This window comes from Notolabrus celidotus, chromosome 16, assembly GCF_009762535.1.
Source record: "Notolabrus celidotus isolate fNotCel1 chromosome 16, fNotCel1.pri, whole genome shotgun sequence".
Taxonomy (NCBI): Eukaryota; Metazoa; Chordata; class Actinopteri; order Labriformes; family Labridae; genus Notolabrus; species Notolabrus celidotus.
The window spans coordinates 31174151-31197184 of NC_048287.1; the positions used below are offsets into that span (position 1 = coordinate 31174151).

The 23034-nt window shown below is 37.7% G+C and overlaps 1 protein-coding gene across 1 annotated transcript in view; it reads left to right on the forward strand.

The window, feature by feature from the left end:
- Positions 1-21906, forward strand: part of tmem65 (transmembrane protein 65) — a 46591-nt gene extending 24685 nt beyond the window's left edge. Inside the window, exons 2-7 of the mRNA XM_034705665.1 lie at positions 5392-5436; positions 8315-8382; positions 8537-8591; positions 14868-14910; positions 15303-15408; positions 19419-21906. Coding sequence (XP_034561556.1) covers positions 5392-5436; positions 8315-8382; positions 8537-8591; positions 14868-14910; positions 15303-15408; positions 19419-19544 — 443 coding nt within the window. The 3' untranslated portion in view covers positions 19545-21906. The remainder of the gene's footprint in view (positions 1-5391; positions 5437-8314; positions 8383-8536; positions 8592-14867; positions 14911-15302; positions 15409-19418) is intronic.
- Positions 21907-23034: the final 1128 nt, after the last annotated feature.

A 23034-nucleotide genomic window follows, 5' to 3' on the forward strand; every position in this document is an offset into this window, starting at 1 on the left:
TCAAACACTTCTAAGTTCTAAGTTTGGACCCATGCACAGCTCAAGTGCAGGTCTGGGTCACCCAAAAGGCAGGAGTTCAAGTGTGTCTGCATAAGAGGTTCAGTAATTTCCCATCCTGGTTTGATCTACCGTCACACTTGAATTGCTCAGAGACGAGTGGAGCGGCTGCAGACTCAAAGAGAAGTGGGTTACTGGAGCAGGGTGCATTCTGGGCCTGAGACCAATTATAGGAAGTCAATTATAGTGCAAGATTTCTCTGCTTCACTTTCTGACCTCCCCGTCTGCTTTTTTTTTTTTTTGTAGCTTCTCACACAAGTTTTGCCAACTTCTCTCTGCAGCATTTTGGGAGAAGGAAAGCAGGATGCATGACTAATGTTTCAAAACAAACAGGAAGCAGCGGCGTGGACACATCGACACCTCTGTGAACGACCTGTCACTGTGGAAAGGTCAGGGTCTATTTCAGAGCACAGAGTCAAAGGCTCCTCACAAACAACACAGGAGGCGCCGGGAGTATCTCCAGGATGTGCTCCTCTGACTTTACCTTCTTTACTGCCTATACAAATATTTACGTTACACCTGCAAGACAGCATTCTGCACAAGGTCCCATTAGGTGCATTTCGAACAAGAGCCCCGGGGTCTTTTAGCTCCCAGAACTACTTCACCCTGAACTAAAAGGTTCCTGTGCCCCCATTGTTGTCTGCGTTTCGACCACGGGCTGAAGTCCCAGGTAGATTGTGTAAATCTCTCACGTGTTGATTCAGTGAATCCATCTGTGATGAAATATAGCACCATCGAAAACAGACCAGCTGAGTCTCTTCATGCTAACAGGCTAACTGTTGTGTTGCTCATAATGATACCTGCCTGTCCGTCTGCTTCTATGGTGTCATCTGTGATGAATGGGAAAGAAAGAAAGAAGGAATGAAAGAAAGGAAAAAGGAATGAAAGAAAGAAAGAAGGAAAGAAAGAATGAAAGAAGGAATGAAAGGAAAAAGGAATGAAAGAAAGAAAGAAAGAAAGAAAGAATGAAAGAAGGAATGAAAGGAAAAATGAATGAAAGAAAGAAAGAAAGAAAGAAGGAAAGAAAGAATGAAAGGAAAAAGGAATGAAAGAAAGAAAGAAGGAAAGAAAGAATGAAAGAATGAAAGAAGGAATGAAAGGAAAAAGGAATGAAAGAAAGAAAGAAGGAAAGAAAGAAAGGAAAAAGGAATGAAAGAAAGAAAGAAGGAAAGAAAGAATGAAAGAAGGAAAGAAAGAAAGAAAGAAGGAAAGAAAGAAAGGAAAAAGGAATGAAAGAAAGAAGGAAAGAAGGAAAGAAAGAAAGGAAAAAGGAATGATAGAAAGAAAGAAGGAAAGAAAGAAAGGAAAAAGGAATGAAAGAAAGAAAGAAGGAAAGAAAGAATGAAAGAAGGAAAGAAAGAAAGGGAAAAGGAATGAAAGAAATAAAGAAGGAAGGCTCAGATGGATTCACTGAATCCATCTGAGCCTTCCTTCTTTATTTCTTTCATTCCTTTTAATATAGCACCATATAAAACAGACCAGCTGAGTCTCTTCATGCTAACAGGCTAACTGTTGTGTTGCTCATAATGATACCTGCCTGTCCGTCTGCTTCTATGGTGTCATCTGTGATGAATGGCATTCCTCTTTGTTTTACTGCCCTCTACTGGTCTGGTGGTGTAGTGCATTTACTTTATATCCTCCATACGTCACTGGCCTGATTTACACAATATACCCGGGACTTCAGCCCGCAGTCGAAACGCAGACAACAATGGGGGACCAGGAACCTTTTAGTTCAGGGGAAAGTAGTTCTGGGGGCTAAAAGACCCAGGAACTTTTGGTCCAAATGCACCTTAGTGTATCTCTACTCTCAGACACCCCTCATTCAGAGTCCTCTTTGTATGACTTGATTAATGAGTCATGTTATCTGTCTTTAAGCTCTGTCTTTGGTCTCCACCACCGTCACTCTCGCTCCATTAAGCCAGTCTCTAGCTGTTTATATCTGCTGTTGTGCGTTCAGATGTGTCTTTGTAAACGTTGCCAGGGGAGCACTACACAAAACCTAAACTGTAACGCAGCTCCTTTCCTGTGTCACACTGCTCCCCCGTCGGAGTTTAAGCTGCTGATGAAGACCTTTCACTTATCTTGAAACGCTCAAACCTCAGGCTGCCTGCCGTGTGTGTTGGAGGTGCTCTGCTCCAAGGCTGAATGCAGACTCATCTTTCTTTTTAATTAGATCTCTGGGTTTTTTGGCACATCGGCAATCCTGCAGCAGATGCTCTCACAGAACTCTGAAAGAAAGCTTCTGTAGTGAAAGAGTGGGACTCAGACTTATCCAATCCTTTTTAGGGCTTCATTATTCAGACAGTTTTTATTTTCAGACTTCCTTTTAGTGATTTTAAAACAACTTGAGGTATAAACATTTATACACACCAACCCCTTATATAAACAAATAAGAAAAATAAAAACGTGTACATTATTATTATTATTGTAATAAATATATATAATACAAATTATTACTAATAAAAGTATGATTATTAATATAAAAAATATATGATAACCATAATTATAATAAAGATAGCAATGATAGTAGTAATAAAAATCATAGTAATCATATTATGTAAAATAATTATAATAAAAATTAGGAAAAAAAATAAAAAAAATAATACAGTTGTAATAATAATATTAAAATTATGATAATAAAAAAATGTAAAAATAATAATAGTCATCATAATAAAATTAAATAGTAAAACAAATAATAGTTATACTATGTAAATTAATATTAACACATATAAAAAAAAAAGTTATTGTAAAAATAGTTTAAAAAATAATAATAAAAGATAGTAAAACAAAAAATAATATTAAAAATAGCAATGCTAGTAATAATGATGATAATAAAAAAAGTAGTAATCATATTTTGTAAAGTAATAATAAAAATAGGAATAATAATAATAATAATAAAGTTGTAAGAAAATTAAAATTATGATAATTTAAACAAAAATAATAGTTATCATATCAATCATAATAACACATAATACATAGTAAAACTAATAGTTATAGTAATAATAATTATTATAAACTATGTAAAATAATATTAACAAATATAACAAAATAATAAAAATTAATATAAAAATAGTTTAAAAATATTAATAAAAACATTAAAATTAATAATAATAATTATGAAAATAATAATTCTAAAATAAATAAAATATAATACAATTATAAATAATAAAATTAAACTTAATAGCTCAGAGAACCCTGGATATAATTGTGATTTAAGTTTCAGTTGTTGGTTTTACATGTTGTATCATCCTACCAAAGTTAAACAAGTCCCTTAGAGTCAAACATACTGGAGTTTGTTTTGATGTTAATCAGAATATTAAGTGTGTTTTGATGTCTAGACAGTCTTAGAATAACTAAACAATCTGAAAAGATGATGCATCATCAGCTGCCCTGTGTTATTATTAAAAACACAGTGATTGGCATTCAGACGTTATTTACAGGTAAAATATGGAACTGAAACATAAAGCAGCCGATATGACTTTTAATAATGATGAATAATTCATGCATTGGCTGATTAAAGGCAGCATGGGTTATTGTGAGAGTTATATCTTCTGCGTCACTTTCTTAAGAACTGATGATGTTTAAAGACACAGGAAGATAAATGGCATGCATCAAAAGTTTGCTGTGAGAGCCGTCAGTCCAGTTCTGGATGAGCTGTCGAGGGTTGATTACATTTCAGGGTGTCCGTCTGCAGCGGCACAACAAAATGTGTTAGTGTGGGACAAGCACCTGTCCTTTCCTTATGTGAAGAGAAGGGCTGTGAGGATGTCAGATTTATTATACTGTCATGATATGAATGGAAAACTTTAAAAAGAAACAACGCCATCAGTCGAATTAAAGACAAGAGTCAAGCGACAGGTTACTTGACACCCTGTCTCTTTTACGAAACTCCCCAAATTCCCAAACTGGTGAGGAAACTTCCCTTCGGGTGCGGCAAAGGCTAGCTAGCTGGTTACTGAGTCTTCTTCTGCTGCATCTTCATCTTCTTACTGTTTAATGGTGATCTACATCAAGCTCAAAGAACCATCACTGACTCCTACAATGAACCAATTAGTTACACATAATTTCTATATGCATTTTTTTTGCACAATATCAAATAAACATTATATATAAAATTATATATTATAAAAATATATTTCTATTTATTTATTTATTCATACATATCCATTTTTATATGTATATATATATATTTGTATTTATATATATTTATATTAATACAAATATATTTTATATTAATATATATTTTATATTTATACACATATATTAATAGATTTATATATATATTTTATATATGTATATATATTTAGATTTATATATGTAATGTATATATATTATATGTATGTATTTATTTATATTTACATATAGATATATATGTATACATATATATATTATTAGATATGTATATATGTTATGTATTTATATATATTTAGATTTATATATGTAATGTATATATTTATATTTATACATATATATTATTAGATTTATATATGTATTATGTATTTATATATATTTATATTTATATATGAAATATTTATATTTATACATATATATTAGATTTATATTTTTTATGTTTGTTTATTTATATTTATATATATATTTACAATTGTCAATATATATGATTTGATTTATATATTTTTTTATGTTTATATATATTTATTTAGATTTATATATATATATATATTTACATTTATCAATATATATTATTAGATTTATGTATATTTATGTATATATATTTATTTAGATTTATATATATATTCTAAATATATATATATATATATTAAAGGCGATTATCTTCAATCCCAGACAGCCCTTGTAAAGAGGCTGAGGCTCCTGACATTTGTAGAGATGTTTATAAAATATTAATATTTGACTGTGCTGCTCGATCAATGCATGAGGCTCAGTGTGTGTGTAACACTTGAGAAAATAAGAGCAGTTTTATTTTATACGGTTGAATTTTAAGAATTGTTTTAGTTTTTGTTTGACTGATTTTTCTTTGTTAATTTGTATTTTTTAATGCGTTTTCTTTTTCTTTTCACAATATTTGAATTGTATTATCAACACGTTACCTTTTCTATTCCCAGTTTTTTTATAGTCACACTAAAAATGTACCCCTGCATGTGGTGTGATATCAATAATGTAAAAAGTCCAATAAGAAGCAAAGTAAAAAAAGTAACTCTGGATCGCCGCCTTTGAGTGCAGAGTGTTGAACATCAGAGGTGACTGTGACGAGTTCAGGGTGGACAAACTGTGTCTCTGTGTCTCTGCGTCGCTCGGGGCTCTCAGCAGTTAACGAGCAAACTTCTGACGCCTTTGATGTTTTCTTTTTCTTCTCAGAGACGTTGGCGCCCTCGCCGCCGACTGCAGCCCAGATCAGACACAGTAAGAGAAACGCACACACTAACACACACATGCACTCATCTTCTGCATTTGTACTGGGAAAACTTATCATAGGGAGTATATGCATCTTTTTTAATGTGATGTCAGCAGTCTGAGATTGAGTCTTTAGGAAATAGAAAATCAAATCACAATTCATGCTCACGGACCTGGCTGTAATTAACTTTGTTGGTTTTTCTCTTCCATTAAATAACATTTTTCTTTGAAGTCTGAACACCAGACTTGACTCCAGCTCAATAACTGACCCTCTTAATCACACTCCACATCTTTGTCTCATCTTTCCTGAGAGAATGGCGGCCATTTTTTTATTATTAAGTCTTATATAGTGTAAATCAGTATTTAATCACCATACTGTGTTCTCTTAACTCTTAATTAACTTAACAGCAATGAAACAGAACACCTCCTCATAGGCACTAAATCCACCTTATCCAAAGCCGACAGGTTCTCCCTCACCATAGACAGCTCAACAGTGTCCCCCTCCCCTCAGGTAAAGAGTCTGGGTGTCATCCTCGACAGCTCACTCTCTTTCCACTCTCACATCAATAACATAACCCGGTCTGCATACTTCCATCTCCGCCCCTCTCTCCCCCCTCACACCACTGCTATCCTGGTCCACAGTCTCATCACCTCCTGTATTCACTCCTCTTCGGTGTCCCTCACAAATCCCTCCATGAGCTTCAGCTGGTCCAGAACTCTGCAGCCCGCATCATTACCAGAACCCCCTCCTTTCACCACATCACCCCCGTCCTCCAGCAGCTCCACTGGCTCCCGGTCATTTTCAGAATCGACTTCAAAATCCTCCTGTACACATTCAAGGCCATCCACAACCTCACCCCCCCTCCCTGTATCTGTCTGATCTCCTCCACATTGTCACCCCCTCTCGCTCCCTCAGGTCTTCCTCCTCCTCCCTCCACCTCTCTGTGCCCCCCTGCCTGTCTCAGCACCATGGGGAGCAGAGCTTTCAGTCGCTCTGCTCCCCAACTCTGGAACTCACTCCCACTAGACATCCAAAACTCAGACTCACTACCCCCTGTTCAAATCCAAACTTAAAACCCATCTGTTTCAAACTGCATTCCCTGTCTAATTTCACTGCCTCATTTTAACTTGGTGTAACTTTGCTTGTTTTTATTTATTGTGTTTAATTCTGTCTGTAAAGTGACCTTGAGTGTTTTGAAATGCGCTTCTAAATAAAATGTATTATTATTATTAATTGTTTTAGAACTTTTACAAACTTTGCAACTTTTTGCTCAGATTTGATCTAAACTGTCTGCAAACCATCATCGTTGTATTTTCAGTCACATTAAACCAGAGGTTTTGGTGAAGAAATGTGTAATTTAGAGAAAGTTTTATATATAAAAATCACATTTGAAGAAGTAACTCTGGTATGATTTAAAGCTTTAGTTGTTGATGAGTCTTTGGAGTAATTTACCAAGCTGAAATATCTCTCATTTTCAGGTTCTAGCTTCTTAAAAATGAGGTTTTCTTGCTTTTCTGTGCCAATTAAAACAGCAATTAAAGAGTTAATTTGAAAGTCACTTACAGAAATTCTAGGATAAATGAAATAAATTAATAATAATAAAAAAACAGGAAAATAATAATAATAATAATAATAATAATAATAATAATAATAATAATAATAATGAAGTTGTAATAATAATATTGAAATAATAATTATAAAAAAATGTAAAAAATAAATAAATAAATAAATAATAATAATAATAAAAAAGTTGTAATAATAATAATATTAAAATCATGATAATAATAATTTGAAAAAATATTAAAAGTTATCATAACAATAATAATAATTATAATTATAAATAGTAAAACTAATAATAGTTACATTAATAATGATTATACTATGTAAAATAATTATATGATCAAACAAAAAAAAATAGTTTAAAAATAGTTTAAAAAAACAAACTAAAAATAATAATTATAATAATTATAATAATCCTAAGATAAATAAAATATAATACAATAATAAACAATAATAGAATAAAATGAAAACAGACAGTTGTAGTGAAGTAGCATTAAACATTTAGTTATACAATAATAGTTATACTTAGTAAAATAATAATATTAACACATATATAATAGTTTAAAAAATAATAATAAAAATAGCAATGTTAGTTATAATAATGATGATAATAAAAATCGTAGTAATCATATTTTGTAAAGTAATAATAAAAATAGGAATAATAATAATAAAGTTGTAATAATATTAAAGTTGTGATAATTTAAACAAAATAAATAATAGTTATATCAATCATAATAATAACACATAATACATAGTAAAACTAATAATAGTTATATTAATAATAATTATTATAAACTATGTAAAATAATATTAACAAATATAACAAAATAATAAAAAATAGTATAAAAATAGTTTAAAAAATATTAATAAAAACATTGAAACTAAAAATAATAATTATGAAAATAATAATCCTAAAATAAATAAAATATACAATTATAAATAATAACATTAAACATGTATCTTAGAGAACACTGGATATAATTGTGATTTAAGTTGCAGTCTTTTTAAAAGTTGTATTATTCTGCCAAAGTGAAATAAGTCACTTAGTGTCAAACATACTGGAGTTTGTTTTCATGTAAATAAGCATATTAATTTTAATTTAAAATTAACTTAAAGACATTCTAGGATCAATGAAATAATTATAAATGTATTGTTTTATTTATTTATCTGCCACACTCAGAACTCAATCAGTCACTTGAGCAGTCTGACGCTCGTCTGTAGTTCCCTCACATTAAAGTCCAGGACTCACATTCAGCTTTAATTGTCAGATTATCTGTTAATCCCTCTCGTGCTGTTAATTAACTTCTCTCTTGTTTTTGTTTGCAGTGTTATTCCACAACGCCATCCCCTTTGTTGGATTTGGTTTCCTTGATAATGCCATCATGATTGCAGCAGTAAGTGGAGTAATTTACAGAGTGATGAGGTTTAATCTTTGTGGAATTACTTCTCTGGAAGGAAAAACACAATGTTTTTGTGAGATGGGATGAAAGTCTGTGTTTTATAAGAACTAGTTTTCTCCAGTTGATGTGGACCTTTTTTGTTCTACAGGGAACACAGATTGAGCTTTCTATCGGAGTCACTCTGGGGATCTCCACTATGGCAGGTAAGAACATCAAACATACTTACAAGTTTAGTCTCTAATATATCACTGGATCCAAAAGTGTTGAAATGCAAGCTACTCCTGCTTTACTTTATGTATGTAGACGTGCTCTTGGTTGCAGATAATTGCAGCAGCACAACCAATTTATTCTACATCTATAAACAGAGGCATGCAGAGGAGTGGGAGAAATGTCTCACTATGAGATGCACAACACTACTACAGCCAAAAACAGCCACCATCAATAGAATCACTTTCCCACTGCATCGCTTATGAGAAGAAAGCTGTGAGGCCTACTGATGCAGTCGTGCACCCTGAGTTTAAGAAGAAGAAGAACATACTTTATTAATCCCCAGGGGGGAAATTCAATTTTTCACTCGTGTTATTTTTCATCATGCTACACATACAGCTTTTGGTATATACATACAATCATGCACACACATGCACACACATGCACCTAGGGAGAGATGTCAGAGTGAGGATGCTGCCATCAACCAGTGCACCCCGAGCAGGTCGGGGTTCAGTGCCTTGCTCAAGTGCACCTCGGCAGTGCCCAGGTAAGTGAACCAGCACCTCTCCAGCCACCAGTCCACTTGCCAAACTTTGTCCATACTGGGACTCGAACCGGCGACCGGCATCAGCTCTCCTCTGGATCCTGTGGCTGACTGAGGCGAGAGAGTGGCCCAATCTCAAAGTCCACCCTCAAACACTCACTGACTTTGAGGCGCTCTGCTCAGTCCTTGAGGGCTTTAGGGCTGTCCCACTGTCAAATCATCGAGTGTGTGAGGGATCTCTCACTGACTTTTTGAGTCCTTTAGAACCCCCTTTCCGTAAGTGGGCATTTTTGCAGACTTAGCAGGTCCCTATGGACTGAGCTACTGCCGCCCCTATTAGCCACATGCTTTAAACTATCGACCCCATGTGTGTGCTACTTCAGTGTTTTGTTGAAGTCACTGTTCACTTGAGAATATCACAAGAGAGAGCTGGAGGGGATGTGGTTTTATTCCAAGGCTACAGACATAAGGTACAGTCAAAACATGCAGCCTTAAGGCTGGTTTATACTTCTGTGTCGCCCCTTTGCAGCAGGGACTGACGCGGACATGAGCACCACATACTTGTGTGTCGATGTGTCGACTCAAAGCGTGTTATGTTAATCTACAGCTGATACATGTTGCTGTTATCAGTCCCTCCAGGATTTCACAGGATTTTTTTTGCCCCCAATAACATCTCAGGGGTAAGTAGATACGCTAAATTACAGTTGTTTTTAGAAAACAGTCTTGATGTGGCCACTGTGACTGCAGTCGCAAAAAAATGCCATGAAAGGACTGTATTGCACATTTACAACGGTCCTTGAATGCACCTCGCAGTGACAGGCTCACTGGACAGACAGTCAGTTCACGGCACTCTGAAATGCATCTGCATCTTTCAACAAGGAGTTGATCCAAACTTATTAATGTGTCTGATGTTTCACCAAACTGGATTAAATCAAGCTGTAGACGCAGAGCTCTTTACAGTAACCACGGCAACAACGTCAAACAACGTTGTGTCTTTGTCACTAACGCACACCGGGGGGTAAAAATCCTCAATGAAGATGAGACAGATGCATGGAGGTGAGGAGAGCTGGTTCATAAAGCACACCTGCTGCAGGTAGAGACCAAGCTAACACTGAGCCCCTCAGATAAGAACTCAGCCTGTCACAGTGCTTCATGACCAGACGCTCCCACCTGCAACGGAGCGGATCCAGTGGAAGTTAACACACTGACTAGAATAGAAACCTATCAGATTTGGTGCTGTGACGGATCAGGGATGGACCGGACACGGATCTGGTGGAATTTGGCCGTGACTCTGTGCATCGTAAATTAAGTTTGGTGTGAAAAAAATACACATTTTATTTTAAGGCCATATCGCCCAGCCCTAATGCAAATCAGCTAACAACCTCCCACCTCTGTTAGTGTGTGTTGTTTTGCACACAGCTGTTCCTGAAGAAAGACAGAAAGTAGTATGTTCTTAGGGATGTGCACATTTAGTCACTCTAATGATTAATCAATATGAATATTTTTGTAACTACTGCATATCTGCTGTGTCTAGAGTGTTTACAAATGGTATATAACCACTCAATCAGAGCAGTGAGGAACCAGCACAGGCATGTGGATGTTTACCTGCAATGCAGACCAAAGGCTGGTGGTGCTAGCTCTGCTAACCTTAGCCACAGATTCAAGTAAATCATGCTCAGTTTGGACGATTCACTGAGTGCTTCCTTTCCTTTCTTATTTAAATCTCATTTGCACCCCACACGTTTTGCTTCAAAACATCCCTCTCAGATGCTTCTGAGACCTCTTCATCAAGTGCTCGTTGACATGTTTCTTGACCTTTCAGGGGTCCTGGAGGAGGCTTTGTTTTCCCCAACAATGCAACACTCAACAGAAGCAATAAAACAGTTGTAATAAAACTGAAATAACCTCTGCAGAGAGTGAACAAACTCTCTTTGAAATCATCAAATACACAATTAATGTTACATCCAATTATACAAACCAATTAACCAGTGGTAATAGAAACCAAAACAAAGTGTCAGACTTAAAACAGCCTGTGTTTTGTGAGGTAGAGTCACTGCTCTTGCCGTGTCAGCCTCGTCTGTGCTGGATTCTTTCTGTTTCGGACACTTTAATTACCAATCAGATCCTGTCAGTGGTTCCTTTGCTCTTTAAAGATGTTCCTGCTGTCCAGCTGGAGCGATCAAACGTGTTCCTGTTGCCCTCTTAAACACCAAAACATGAGAACTCATCTCTAAACCCTACAGGTGTTCTGCTTTATTCGGCCTTGAAATCACTCTGGCGTCCAACAGCATGAAACCTCCTTCATCATCCATCACTCTGGGGACTTTTATTACCCTTAACAAAGGTGTATCTCAGATAATCCCACCAGGTGTGTGAGATTAAAGTCACAGCCCAACCTTTGTCATGCATGTTGTTGCAGCTTTTTTTATAACTGTCCCCATGTCCGCTGTTCTGGGTCTCTGATCAGGTCTTTATTAGAGAACCGAACGCTGCGGAAACCATAAAGCCACGGCGCTCCTCGCCTCCTCCCCTCCTCCCCTCTTTTCCTCGCCACTAGATTATTCCGTTTCCATGGATACTTGGCTCCAATTTCCTCTGCAAAGTGCAAATCAGAGGCTGGAGACGGGCCCTAGATCAATAGCTGCGCTCAGGCTCATGCTTTATATTTGTTTCATCATCGTCGTCATCATCATCACCCGTCCTGCACAGATGCTGCACCAGCTCTCTGATTTCATACTTTTATATTCTCTGGTATGAGACGACCTGCTGCTGCTTTCACGCTCACCCCCCTTCTTCATCAACGCCGTCACAGTCAGCGTCAGAACGTGAAAGCTTTGATCGACGTTAAACTTTGAAGGGAAGTTGAGATTGAAGCCGTCCATCTGCTGTTTACATCCCAGCAGGAAACTCTTAAGCTTCAGGCGTCGTCGCTTTGAACGCCTCAGGAGAGTGAAAACAAACATCCCTTTGCACGTGTGCGGCTGTAATGACCACGGACGAAATATATTCCCCACCATACTGTCAGCAACACCAATCCACAGCGTGAATAATTCATATCTGCCAAGTATTAGAGATGGAGTACATAACGTCGGATTGTTGTGAGGCTGCCTTAGTGGTTTTCCCGTCAGCACATTCAGAGGGAGAAAGGAGCTGACTGGTATCTTGGTGGTTTTCCAAAGGTGCTCTTTGAAATGTAAAAACTTTCACACCTTCTCTCACTCCTACTGACTCTCATTCTGCATTGTGCAGCTTTGATCTATTGTTTATTCCCCTCTCTGCTTCTCATCTTTTTATAACACAAAGAGATGCATGTGGGCCACTCAGCACTGGAGAGTTTCAGGGTTTTCTCTTATTCCTGCTGGTCGTCTTTAAGTGTGGGTGAGATGCTTCATGTTTAGGGGCACGTTTGAGGGGCGGCACAAGGTTTTGAGGTGGATAACGTTTGGTTTAAGTGGATTAAAGGATTGAATTTCATCAGCAGTCATGTTGGTGTCGACTGCCAAAAAGCTCTACTACCTGGATGTAAACAAGCACAGATGACAGATGTCACTCGTAGCCAAGCAGCAACCTTCGGTCTAAAAATATGAGTCCAATGAGGAAGTGCTAAAAACTGCAGTTCATGGAGGATCACTCAATCTTTATTTATAAAGCGCCAAATCACAACAAATGTTCTCCTCATACTCTTTCAGAGCCCGTCTAGACCGTACTCTATGTTCTATTATCAACAAAGACCCAACATCAAGACCGGATCAGATCCAGTCCCATCTTACAGACAGGACTCAGTCTGATCTCATCTTAATCCACCATGAGCAGAGCACTTTGCAGCATTTAGCAAGTTACAGTGGCAAGGACAAACTTCCTTTAACAGGCAGAAACCTCCAGCAGGACCAGACTCATGTTAGACACACATCTGCTGAGACCGTGTTGGAGAGAGGGATAGAGGGAGATGAAGAGAGAGAGAGAGAGATGATAGTGGGGAGACGGATAGTAGTAGTTGTAGCAGCTGGAGTCTGGCACGTCCACAGCAGCAGAGATCCAGAGGAACCTACGAGACAAGGGAGCTCAGGGACTCCAGAAAGGTCTAAGAAAAGAGAGAAGAGAGGGAGACCAGAAGAAAGAAAAAGAGGAGAATAAATGGTGAAAGAATGACAGAAGGAAAGGACGGGGTGAGAAAAGGAGACAAAGGATGAAGAAACATGGAAAGAACAAAGAGAGAAAGAAAGGAAAAAGGAATGAAAGAAAGATAGTAAAGAAATAAAGGAATAAAAGAACAGAAAATAAAGGAAAAGAATGAAAGAAAGAAAAAAAGGAGAGAAAGAAACAGAGGAATGAAAGAAGGAAGGAAGGAAAGATGAAAATTAGGAAAGAAAGAAGGAAAGAGGGAATAGCAAAGAAAGAAAGAAAACAAAGGATTGAAAGAAAGAGGGAAATAAATAAAGAATGAATAACAGACCCCAAAAAAGGAATCTACAGCAGAGATCCAGAGGAACCTACGAGACAAGGGAGCTCAGGGACTCCAGAAAGGTCTAAGAAAAGAGAGAAGAGAGGGAGACCAGAAGAAAGAAAAAGAGGAGAAGAAATGGTGAAGGAATGACAGAAGGAAAGGATGGGATAAGAAAAGGAGATGGAGAAAGAAAGAAAGAAACTAAGAAAGAAAACAAAAGAAAGAAAGAAAGAAAGAAAGAAAGAAAAAAGAATGGAAGGAAAGGGAAAGCTAAAGAAAGAAATAAAAGAGAAAAAAAAAGGAATGAAAGTAAGAAAGAAAGGAAAAGGGAAAGATTGAAAGAGCAAAAAACAGACAAACAGAAAGTAAGGAAAAGGAAAGAAAGAAGGAATTAAAGGAAAATGGAAAGAATGAAAGAGCAAAAGAAAGACAGACAGAAAGAAAGAAAGAAGGACAGAAAGAAAGTAAGGAAAAAGGAAAGAACGAAAGGCATGAAAGGAAAAGGGAAAGAATGAAAGAGCGAAGGAAAGAAAGAAAGAAAGAAAGAAAGAAAGAAAGAAAGAAAGAAAAGAAGGACAGAAAGTAAGGAAAAAGGAAAGAAAGAAGAAAAGAAGGAATAAAAAAGGAATCTACAGCAGAGATCCAGAGGAACCTACGGGACAAGGGAGCTCAGGGACTCCAGAAAGGTCTATGGTTAGTAACTTTAATGGGACAGGAAGAGTTAAAGTGAGAGACAGGCAGAGAGAGGAGAGAGAGGGAAAGACAGGATCCCAGTGTGTCAGTCTAAGCCTATAGCAGCATAACTAAGACCCGGTCCAAGCCTGATCCAGCTCTAACTATAAGCTTTATCAAAAAGGAAAGTTTGAAGCCTACATTAAAGGAAACAACTCGAGCTTTTGCTTTTCACTTTTCTGTTTGTCTGCGGCTGATTGACAGTCGTGGGAACTTTAAATCTGTCAGATTAAAACTGCCTGAGATAAGATATCAACACATCAGAGCGAACATTTCCCCCGAGGTTTGGTCCAAACAGACGGAGAGGAAAATGAAATTGACTGAAAGCTGATGGCTGCAGAAGATTGTCAGTCTGGACTACGGATTTAATCCGAGGGAATCACAGATGCAGGGATTTTGAGTATCAAAAATCATCATCAGGTGCTTTAAATCATCTCTAAATTATCACTCAGAAACTCTGAACCCTTTCTTTATTCATGATGCATCCTTTCTGTTTGTGTTTCATCAGAGTGAGGCTGATATCAAAGTGTTTTCCTCTTTGTGTTTCTGCAGCTGCCGCTCTGGGGAACCTGGTTTCGGATCTGGCGGGTCTCGGGTAAGCAGCTTTGTAAAGCGTCTCTGAGGGGACCACTTTATTTTGAGTCAGATGTTTGAAGTTTATTGAGGACTGCTGGCTCAAGGTACACTCGTGTTCGCTGCGTTTCTGAATTAATACAGTAAAAGAAAGAAGAAGTGTCTTTGTCCTGAAATATCAGAGTTTTGTTTTCCTCTCTCATTAAATTCATGCATTCACTTAGCTCTTTTATCTTCTACCTACAGTCCTTTTTATTGGTTGTTTGTGTTTATGCATCTATCCTTGGAACAACCAGTTGTCTGTATACCTCTATATTTGAATGATTACTCATCGATGAGAAAGGTTAGACTGAATCAGGATGTGTTCTAGCTCCTCCTGCCACTCTAGACTTGAATGTTGTTGTGTGTTTGCAGCCTCGCAGGTTACGTGGAGGCGCTGGCTTCCAAACTGGGGTTTCACGGTCCAGATCTGACGCCCAAACAGGCGGACATGTGGCAGACCAGGGTCAGCTCCCACATGGTGAGAACTCATGCACTCCTCCTCTCTGCAACTCGTGCAGAAATGTCCATCCCTGTCTCTTTAACGTCCCCCAAAAACACTTATTTTTGCATACATTTTCTGCACTGTATCTTTAAATGTGCAGATTTTAATCCCTCAAAAATGGTATTAACATTGTGGTAGATGCATTGCGGACAGTTGAAGGAAGAGAAAGGAGAGAAATGTGGAGAAGAGAGGGGGATGAAATGCACTAATTGCTCACAGGTCAGGAGTCAAACTAGCGACCAATGCGACAAGGACTTAGTGTCTGTAAAAATATGGCATATGCTCTAAAGATCAGCGTCTCTGGACTTTCAAAAACTCACCGACATGTTCACAATCATGTTTAATGACAAACGTCAAGCTTTGAGAAATCTTTATGTTGCACATGTAATGTCCTCCAGGTCAGCTGAAAAGCGCCAAATCCCAACAAACGTTCTCCTCAGACTCTTTCCAAACAGAGCCGGTCTAGACCGCACTCTATGTTCTATTATTAACAAAGACCCAACATCAAGACCGGATCAGATCCAGTCCCATCTTCCAGACAGGACTCAGTCTGATCTCATCTTAATCCACCATGAGCAGAGCACTTTGCAGCATTTAGCAAGTTACAGTGGCAAGGACAAACTTCCTTTAACAGGCAGAAACCTCCAGGAGGACCAGACTCATGTTAGACACACATCTGCTGAGACCGTGTTGGAGAGAGGGATAGAGGGAGATGAAGAGAGAGAGAGAGAGATGATAGTGGGGAAACGGATAGTAGTAGTTGTAGCAGCTGGAGTCTGGCACGTCCACAGCAGCAGAGATCCAGAGGAACCTACGAGACAAGGGAGCTCAGGGACTCCAGAAAGGACTGAGAGAAGAGAGGGAGACCAGAAGAAAGAAAAAGAGGAGAATAAATGGTGAAGGAATGACAGAAGGAAAGGACGGGATAAGAGAAGGAGATGGAGAAAGAAAGAAAGACGGAATGAAAGAAAGAAAGAAAACAAAAGAGAGAATAGAAGAACAGAAAAGAAAGAAAGAAAGAAAGAAAGAAAGAAAGAAAAGCAAAGGAATGAAAGAAAGAAGGAAGGAAGGAAAGGAAAAGGAGAGAAAGAAGGAATGAAATAGAAGGAATGAAAGAAAGACAGAAAGAAAGAAAGAAAGAAAGAAGGAAGGAAGGAAGGAAGGGAGGAAGGAAGGAAGGAAGGAAGGAAGGAAGGAAGGAAGGAAGGAAGGAAGGAAGGAAGGAAGGAAGGAAGGAAGGAAGGAAGGAAGGAAGGAAGGAAGGAAGGAAAGAAAGAAAGAAAGAAAGAAAGAAAGAAAGACCCAAAAAAGGAGTCTACAGCAGAGATCCAGAGGAACCTACGGGACAAGGGAGCTCAGAAGAGTTAAAGTGAGAGACAGGCAGAGAGAGGAGAGAGAGGGAAAGACAGGATCCGAGTGTGTCAGTCTAAGCCTAAAGCAGCATAACTAAGACCTGGTCCAAGCCTGATCCAGCTCTAACTATAAGCTTTATCAAAAAGGAAAGTCTGAAGCCTACTCTTAAAAGTAGAGAGGGCGTCTGCCTCCTGGACCCTGACTGGTAGATGATTCCAAAGGAGAGGGGCCTGATAACTGAAGGCTCTACCTCCCATACTACTTTTAGAGACGTTTGGTACGATGAGCAGGCCTGCATGTTGGGAGCGAAAATGAGTAGAAGTCACACGATAGAGAACCTGATGATGCTGATTAAGTGTCATATATCTCCTTTAGCACTGAGCGGTCTAAAATAGAGACACATAACTCCTTCCTCTCCCTCCTTTTTGTCTCTTTCCTCTCACTCTTTATCTTCTTCTTCCTCCTCAAAGCGCCCGGCCCCCCGACTGATGACTCTGCAGCAGCTATAATGATCTTCTTTGAGGGTTTTTTATGCATTTTTCATACGGCCTGCAGAAGAGAGACGACTAATAAGGAGGAGAATGAGAGGGAGAGGGAGATAGGAGGTGAAGGGAAGTGGTGGAGCTGCTCTTATAACGGCTTCTCGACTCCCTCAGCCACAAGCGTGCTCTGAAGCTGATGTGTGAGAACGGTTTAATACTGGAAGTAGAATTTAACACGGCGTTAACAACATGTGTCCTTCAGCTTTGAAGGTGCAGCAGGAAATGTAATAATGAGGAAATAAGGTGTTTTTCAACCGGTGGACCCAGGGTCTAAATTTAGTTCAGGGGTAGATAATCTCCCCCCTAAAAAGCCCCTGCTAGGGGGGTAGTACTTTTCAAAGGTCCTGGGACTTTCAGGGGGCGGGGCCTGCAATGCTGAACATGTCTGATTGGTAGATTAACCACAGTGTTTTTATTCCTCCCTCCGTCCACAATAACATCACACACATCTGCGATTCACTTGATTTCTCTTTCTTTCATTAGTTTTTATTTGTTCTATCTTTTTTGTATGTGTGTGTACTTTTCAAAAGAAGAAGCTGTGATTCTCTTGATTTAGCAGCTTGTAACAGTAGACTTCTCTCAGCCCACCGTGAATGCGTCTCTCCTCCCGGTGTTCCGGTTTTAAAAGTGACCCTGTAAAGTGGGGACCTTCAGCTGAACTTGTCAGTGTTTGTGTTGATTCATTCATTGCTTTTTCCATGTTTTTAACCGCAGACACAACATTTTCACTTTTTTTCATGTTTTTCTGCTTTTGTAGCACAATTTCAAGTGTTTGGAAAATTAATTTTATCGACAGGGTCAACATTTTTGTCAATTTTTTTTGGTCAAATTTTATTTTTTTTCAAAAACAAATTTTGTCAAAAAAGAAATTTGTCAAAAAAAAAAAAAAATTGGTCATTTTTTTGGTCAATTTTTTTTGGTCAATTTAAAAAAAAAAAAAGAAAATTCAAAAAAAATGTCAAAAAAAAATCAAAATTTTTTGTTCAAACTTTTTGTTCAAAATTTTCAAATTTTTTTTGTTCAACATTTTTTTTTTAAATTTTTTTTTAAATTTTTTTTTTTTTTTTTTTTTAATTTTCCAAAAACCACTCACAGTCATTGTTTTTTTCATCTGTGGTTCACTTGATTTCTCTTTCTTTCATTAGTTTTGATTTGTTCTATCTTTTTTGTATGTGTGTGTACTTTTCAAAAGAAGAAGCTGTGATTCTCTTGATTTAGCAGCTTGTAACAGTAGTCTTCTCTCAGCCCACCGTGAATGCGTCTCTCCTCCCGGTGTTCCGGTTTTAAAAGTGCCCCTGTAAACTGGAGACCTTCAGCTGAACGTGTCAGTGTTTGTGGAGTTTACACAGCTGTTGAAACACAGAGGGAGTTCCTGGGAATGCAAACTAGTTTAGTTTTTATTAAGATTTCAAAATATCCTCATCAGATATTTAATGATGGTCTAAAGACGTTTATGAGGGATGCATCCGGCTGAGAGTCTCCAGTTAACAGGGTCGCTGTTTAAACCAAAACACCGGCCGATCTCTGCGATCACGGCTTTTTGAGTTCAAAAGGATTTTAAAGGCGTGTTGAAACGTCTTTGCTACTCGCGCTTATCTCCTCTCACGTGTTGATTCAGTGAATCCATCTGTGATGAAATATAGCACCATCTAAAACAGACCAGCTGAGTCTCTTCATGCTAACAGGCTAACTGTTGTGTTGCTCAGAATGATACCTGCCTGTCCGTCTGCTTCTATGGTGTCATCTGTGATGAATGGGAAAGAAAGAAGGAAAGGAAAAATGAATGAAAGAAAGAAGCATTTACTTTGTTTTCCTCCATACGTCACTGGCCTGATTTACACAATCTACCTGGGACTTCAGCCCTTGGTCGAAACGCAGATAACAATGGGGGCACGGGAACCTTTTAGTTCAGGGTGTAGTAGTTCTGGGGGCTAAAAGACCCCGGGACTCTTGATTGAAATGCACCTATAGAGACGAAGAGAGGAACTGACGTCAGCAGTCTGCAGATAGGTTCCAGATCAGATCTTTGAGTCCAGGGGAATTGAATGCATCATTTTTCAGGGTGTTGATATATTTGTTTCCGTCCTGCAGGGGAAAGCCATCGGAGTGACCATCGGCTGCATCCTGGGGATGTTCCCGCTGCTGTTCCTCGGCGACGACAACGACAAGGAGAAGGAGAAAGAGACCTGCAGTGACGCAGCATCAGACTCTTCCTAACAAAGCACTACAGCTCCACCTCACCACCTCACCACCTCACCGTCACACCCACAGACTCGATACCGCTGATGTCAAACCGTAACAAGAAGTATTTACATTTGGATGTTTCTCTCGTGTGTCCTGCTCTGGAGGCGCTCTGAAGCACTTTGTGTAAACTCCTCCGGCCCGCGGTGATATTTACACACTGTCTGCTCCGTCAGCACGCCGTCTGTTTACTCCGTGTGTCAGTTTTAATCGGACATCCAATTACAAATCCACTAATTCTGAAAAGAGGCGAGCGACGGGCGCTGGAGGAGTCTTCCTCCTGATTCTTTAATTCTTTGTGACCGGATTGATTCATCGTTTGTGATTTTAAGCTAAACTGAAACACTCCCAGGATCCTTTGGAGGGATTCCCTGAACAGAAACAGACGTAAAAGGAGAAACTGGAAACTGGAAATCTACAAAAACCTCTCAAACAAGACTTTAGAGTCAACCAGCACGGCAGATTTTGGGATGACTGTCGAGCTAAGTGGTGATTCATCCTCTCCTCTCCTCGTCGGCGTGATCGTGTTACAGGACACGCCGGCCCTCTGCTTCTGATGCTCATCTGGATCTTGCTCCCTGATTGGCTCTTGTTTCAAGTCCTCAGAGTTCCCTCAATCCAACTGATTCTAAAAATTGAACATGTTTAATATTTACGATTTCAAATTGGGGCGGCCCGTTCGTCTTCTGAGCAGACTAGAGGAAGTTAAATCTCTCTTATGGCGAGATGATCTTTAGAAACATAGAAACATCAGGAGTTTGCAGACTTAGGTTTGAAGATCTCTTACCTCTGGAGCTTGAATTCCCATTTACAGCTTCATCCTGATGTGTGGAGGTAAAAACTTAACATGTAGTGAAGCTATAATGAAAATACAGAAAAGTATAAGACACTATAAACTAAATTAGAGGGTTTTTAAAGCTGAGATTAGCATAAATTGGAGACAGCTGCTAGTTTCTTTGATTTAAAGTAGAGGAGTCTGCACCAGGAGGCTGATATTAGGCTGCAAGAAGCTACAACATATGACTATTGATTGTCCATAAATGCAACCATTAAATTCTTATTTTATCTCTTATTGCTTGGGCTTTAAAATAAAAAAAAATCTAGGATTTTTTTAAAGAAGCTGCAATCAAATAATTTAACTTTCTCTTTTATTATTTTGATATAAAAATAGATCGATATTAATTTAATAATTCATGAATGATTAAATACTCAAACTTCAAGCTCAAATATATTAAAAGAAATTCTAGGATTTTTTTAAAGAAGCTTCAATAAAATTATTCAACTTTCTTTTATTATTTTGATTTTTAAAAAAGACTTATATTAATTTGATAATTCATAAATGATTAAATACTCAAACTTCAGGCTCAAATATAATACAAAAAAATACAGGATTTTTTTAAAAGATGCTGCAATAAAATAATTCAACTTTCTTTTATTATTTTGATTTAAAATAGACGGACATTAATTTAATAATTCATAAATGATTAAATACTCAAACTTCAGGCTCAAATATAATTAAAAAAAATTTTTTTTTTATCTTATATTATGCAGATGATTTCCTCAGCAGACACTTTATACACTTAAATATTTCATTTAGAAAATACTGTTTCTTTATTTTCTGTCAAAACTCAAAAGTCCTCCAGAAACTGAGGCACTGTGACTTTAAATATGTCACTAAACTCTCAATTAAGTCTCGTGCATCTTCAAACTTTCACCAGAAGTGAACAAACGTCGTCTTCAGCTACCTCTGAGGTGATCGGATCAGTCCTGCATGAAGAACGAATCACATCTGAGGTTTTAAACTCGCTGCACAGGCTTCATGTATCTGGGCACATGAGTGAGGCGTTCAATGGCAGCACAAACTATAGGAAACTGGAGTTTTAGGCGTTAAAGTGATGTTATTCAGGGTCTTTCTTTCTCTGTGTGTTTTCTGCCTGCCACTATCTTCTCTCTCTCTCTCTCTTTTCACTCCTCCCTCTCTCGCAGACACTTGACTCACATCCAGCCGTCTGTGTAATTAGTTTTCTGGAGTGTGTTTCCTCAGACTGGAAGCTACAGATGGTCGGGATTTGCGGCACACGACCGTGCAGCCCGAGAACAGTTTAGAACATAAGGAGACAGTTCACTGGTTTCTCTCTCTCTCTCTCTCTCTCTCTCTCTCTCTCTCTCTCTCTCTCTCTCTCTCTGCACAATTCAAGTGTTTTGTTGTTTTGTAAACGAGGGTGAATCCAGTCAAACCTTTGCTCCTGATGATGAATCGGCTGCGTCTGGAATTCGTTTGTTGAAGTGTTTTAATTTAACTCTGATTATTAAATATCACGGTGATCATTTTAACTTCTAAGGGATCAAATGTTTAATCTTTAAAAAGTGGTGAAAGTAAAAAAACATCCCTCATAACGTCACAGAGATGATGCTGCTGAAATGTTAAATCTGCTTGTTTTTTTGGTGACCAATCAGAACTCAAAATATTTTTTAGAAAGAATAAATTCTCTTGATTTTACGGAAGAGGATTAGGGCCACTGAAATTTTTTTTTTAAAAATAAGGTAAAAAAAAAGTCAAAATTCTGAGATTAATCTCAGAATTCTGAGAATAAAGTCAGAATTCTGAGAATAAAGTCAGAATTCTGAGATTAAAGTCAGAATTCTGACTTTATTCTCAGAATTCTGACTCTTTTTCTCAGAATAATAATTTAAAAAATAAATGTTTTTACCTTCTTTTTTTTTTCTCAGAATTCTGAGATTAAAGTCAGAATTCTGAGAATAAAGTCAGAATTCTGAGAATAAAATCAGAATTCTGAGAATAAAGTCAGAATTCTGAGATTAAAGTCAGAATTCTGACTCTTTTTCTCAGAATAATAATTTAAAAAAAAAATGTTTTTACCTTAATTTTTAATTTTTTTTCAGTGGCCCTTATCCTCTTCCGTATGATTTAGACGCTCGATCTGGAGATTTTTTTCTGCTGTAGGTCAAAAGTTAAATTTTTAGAAATTAAAAATAGTTAATATTTTTCATGTGTGTTGACAAGTGGACTAATGTTTGATAAACATCTCCTCCATGAGTAATTAATGAGAAGTTTAACTTGGAGTGGCTTCAGGAGTGGCTGTATCCCCCCCCCCACCTTAAGATCTGATTGGCCACCCCAAAATCCTCATCTAGGATTGGCTACTGACCTTATCAGAGGCGGGACTTATATTACAATGGACTACCTGGGATGCGCTGCAAAAGACTGCCAGTAACTTTCTTCATATTTAAATCCTGCACATTTTCTTTTGGTGGGGTCCAAATTTTGGATGAACATCTTCTTGTTGAGTCCTTAAATTTTAAAGATCTTAAGAAAGTTAAACTGTTGCCTCCCTGTTGAAGTCAAAGTAGATGAATCCAGAAGGAAAAAGCATAAAAGGCTGTTCGTCTGTGAAGCACATCACGTGATTTCCAACATGCAGGATCTTTTTGAAGCCGGGTAGAC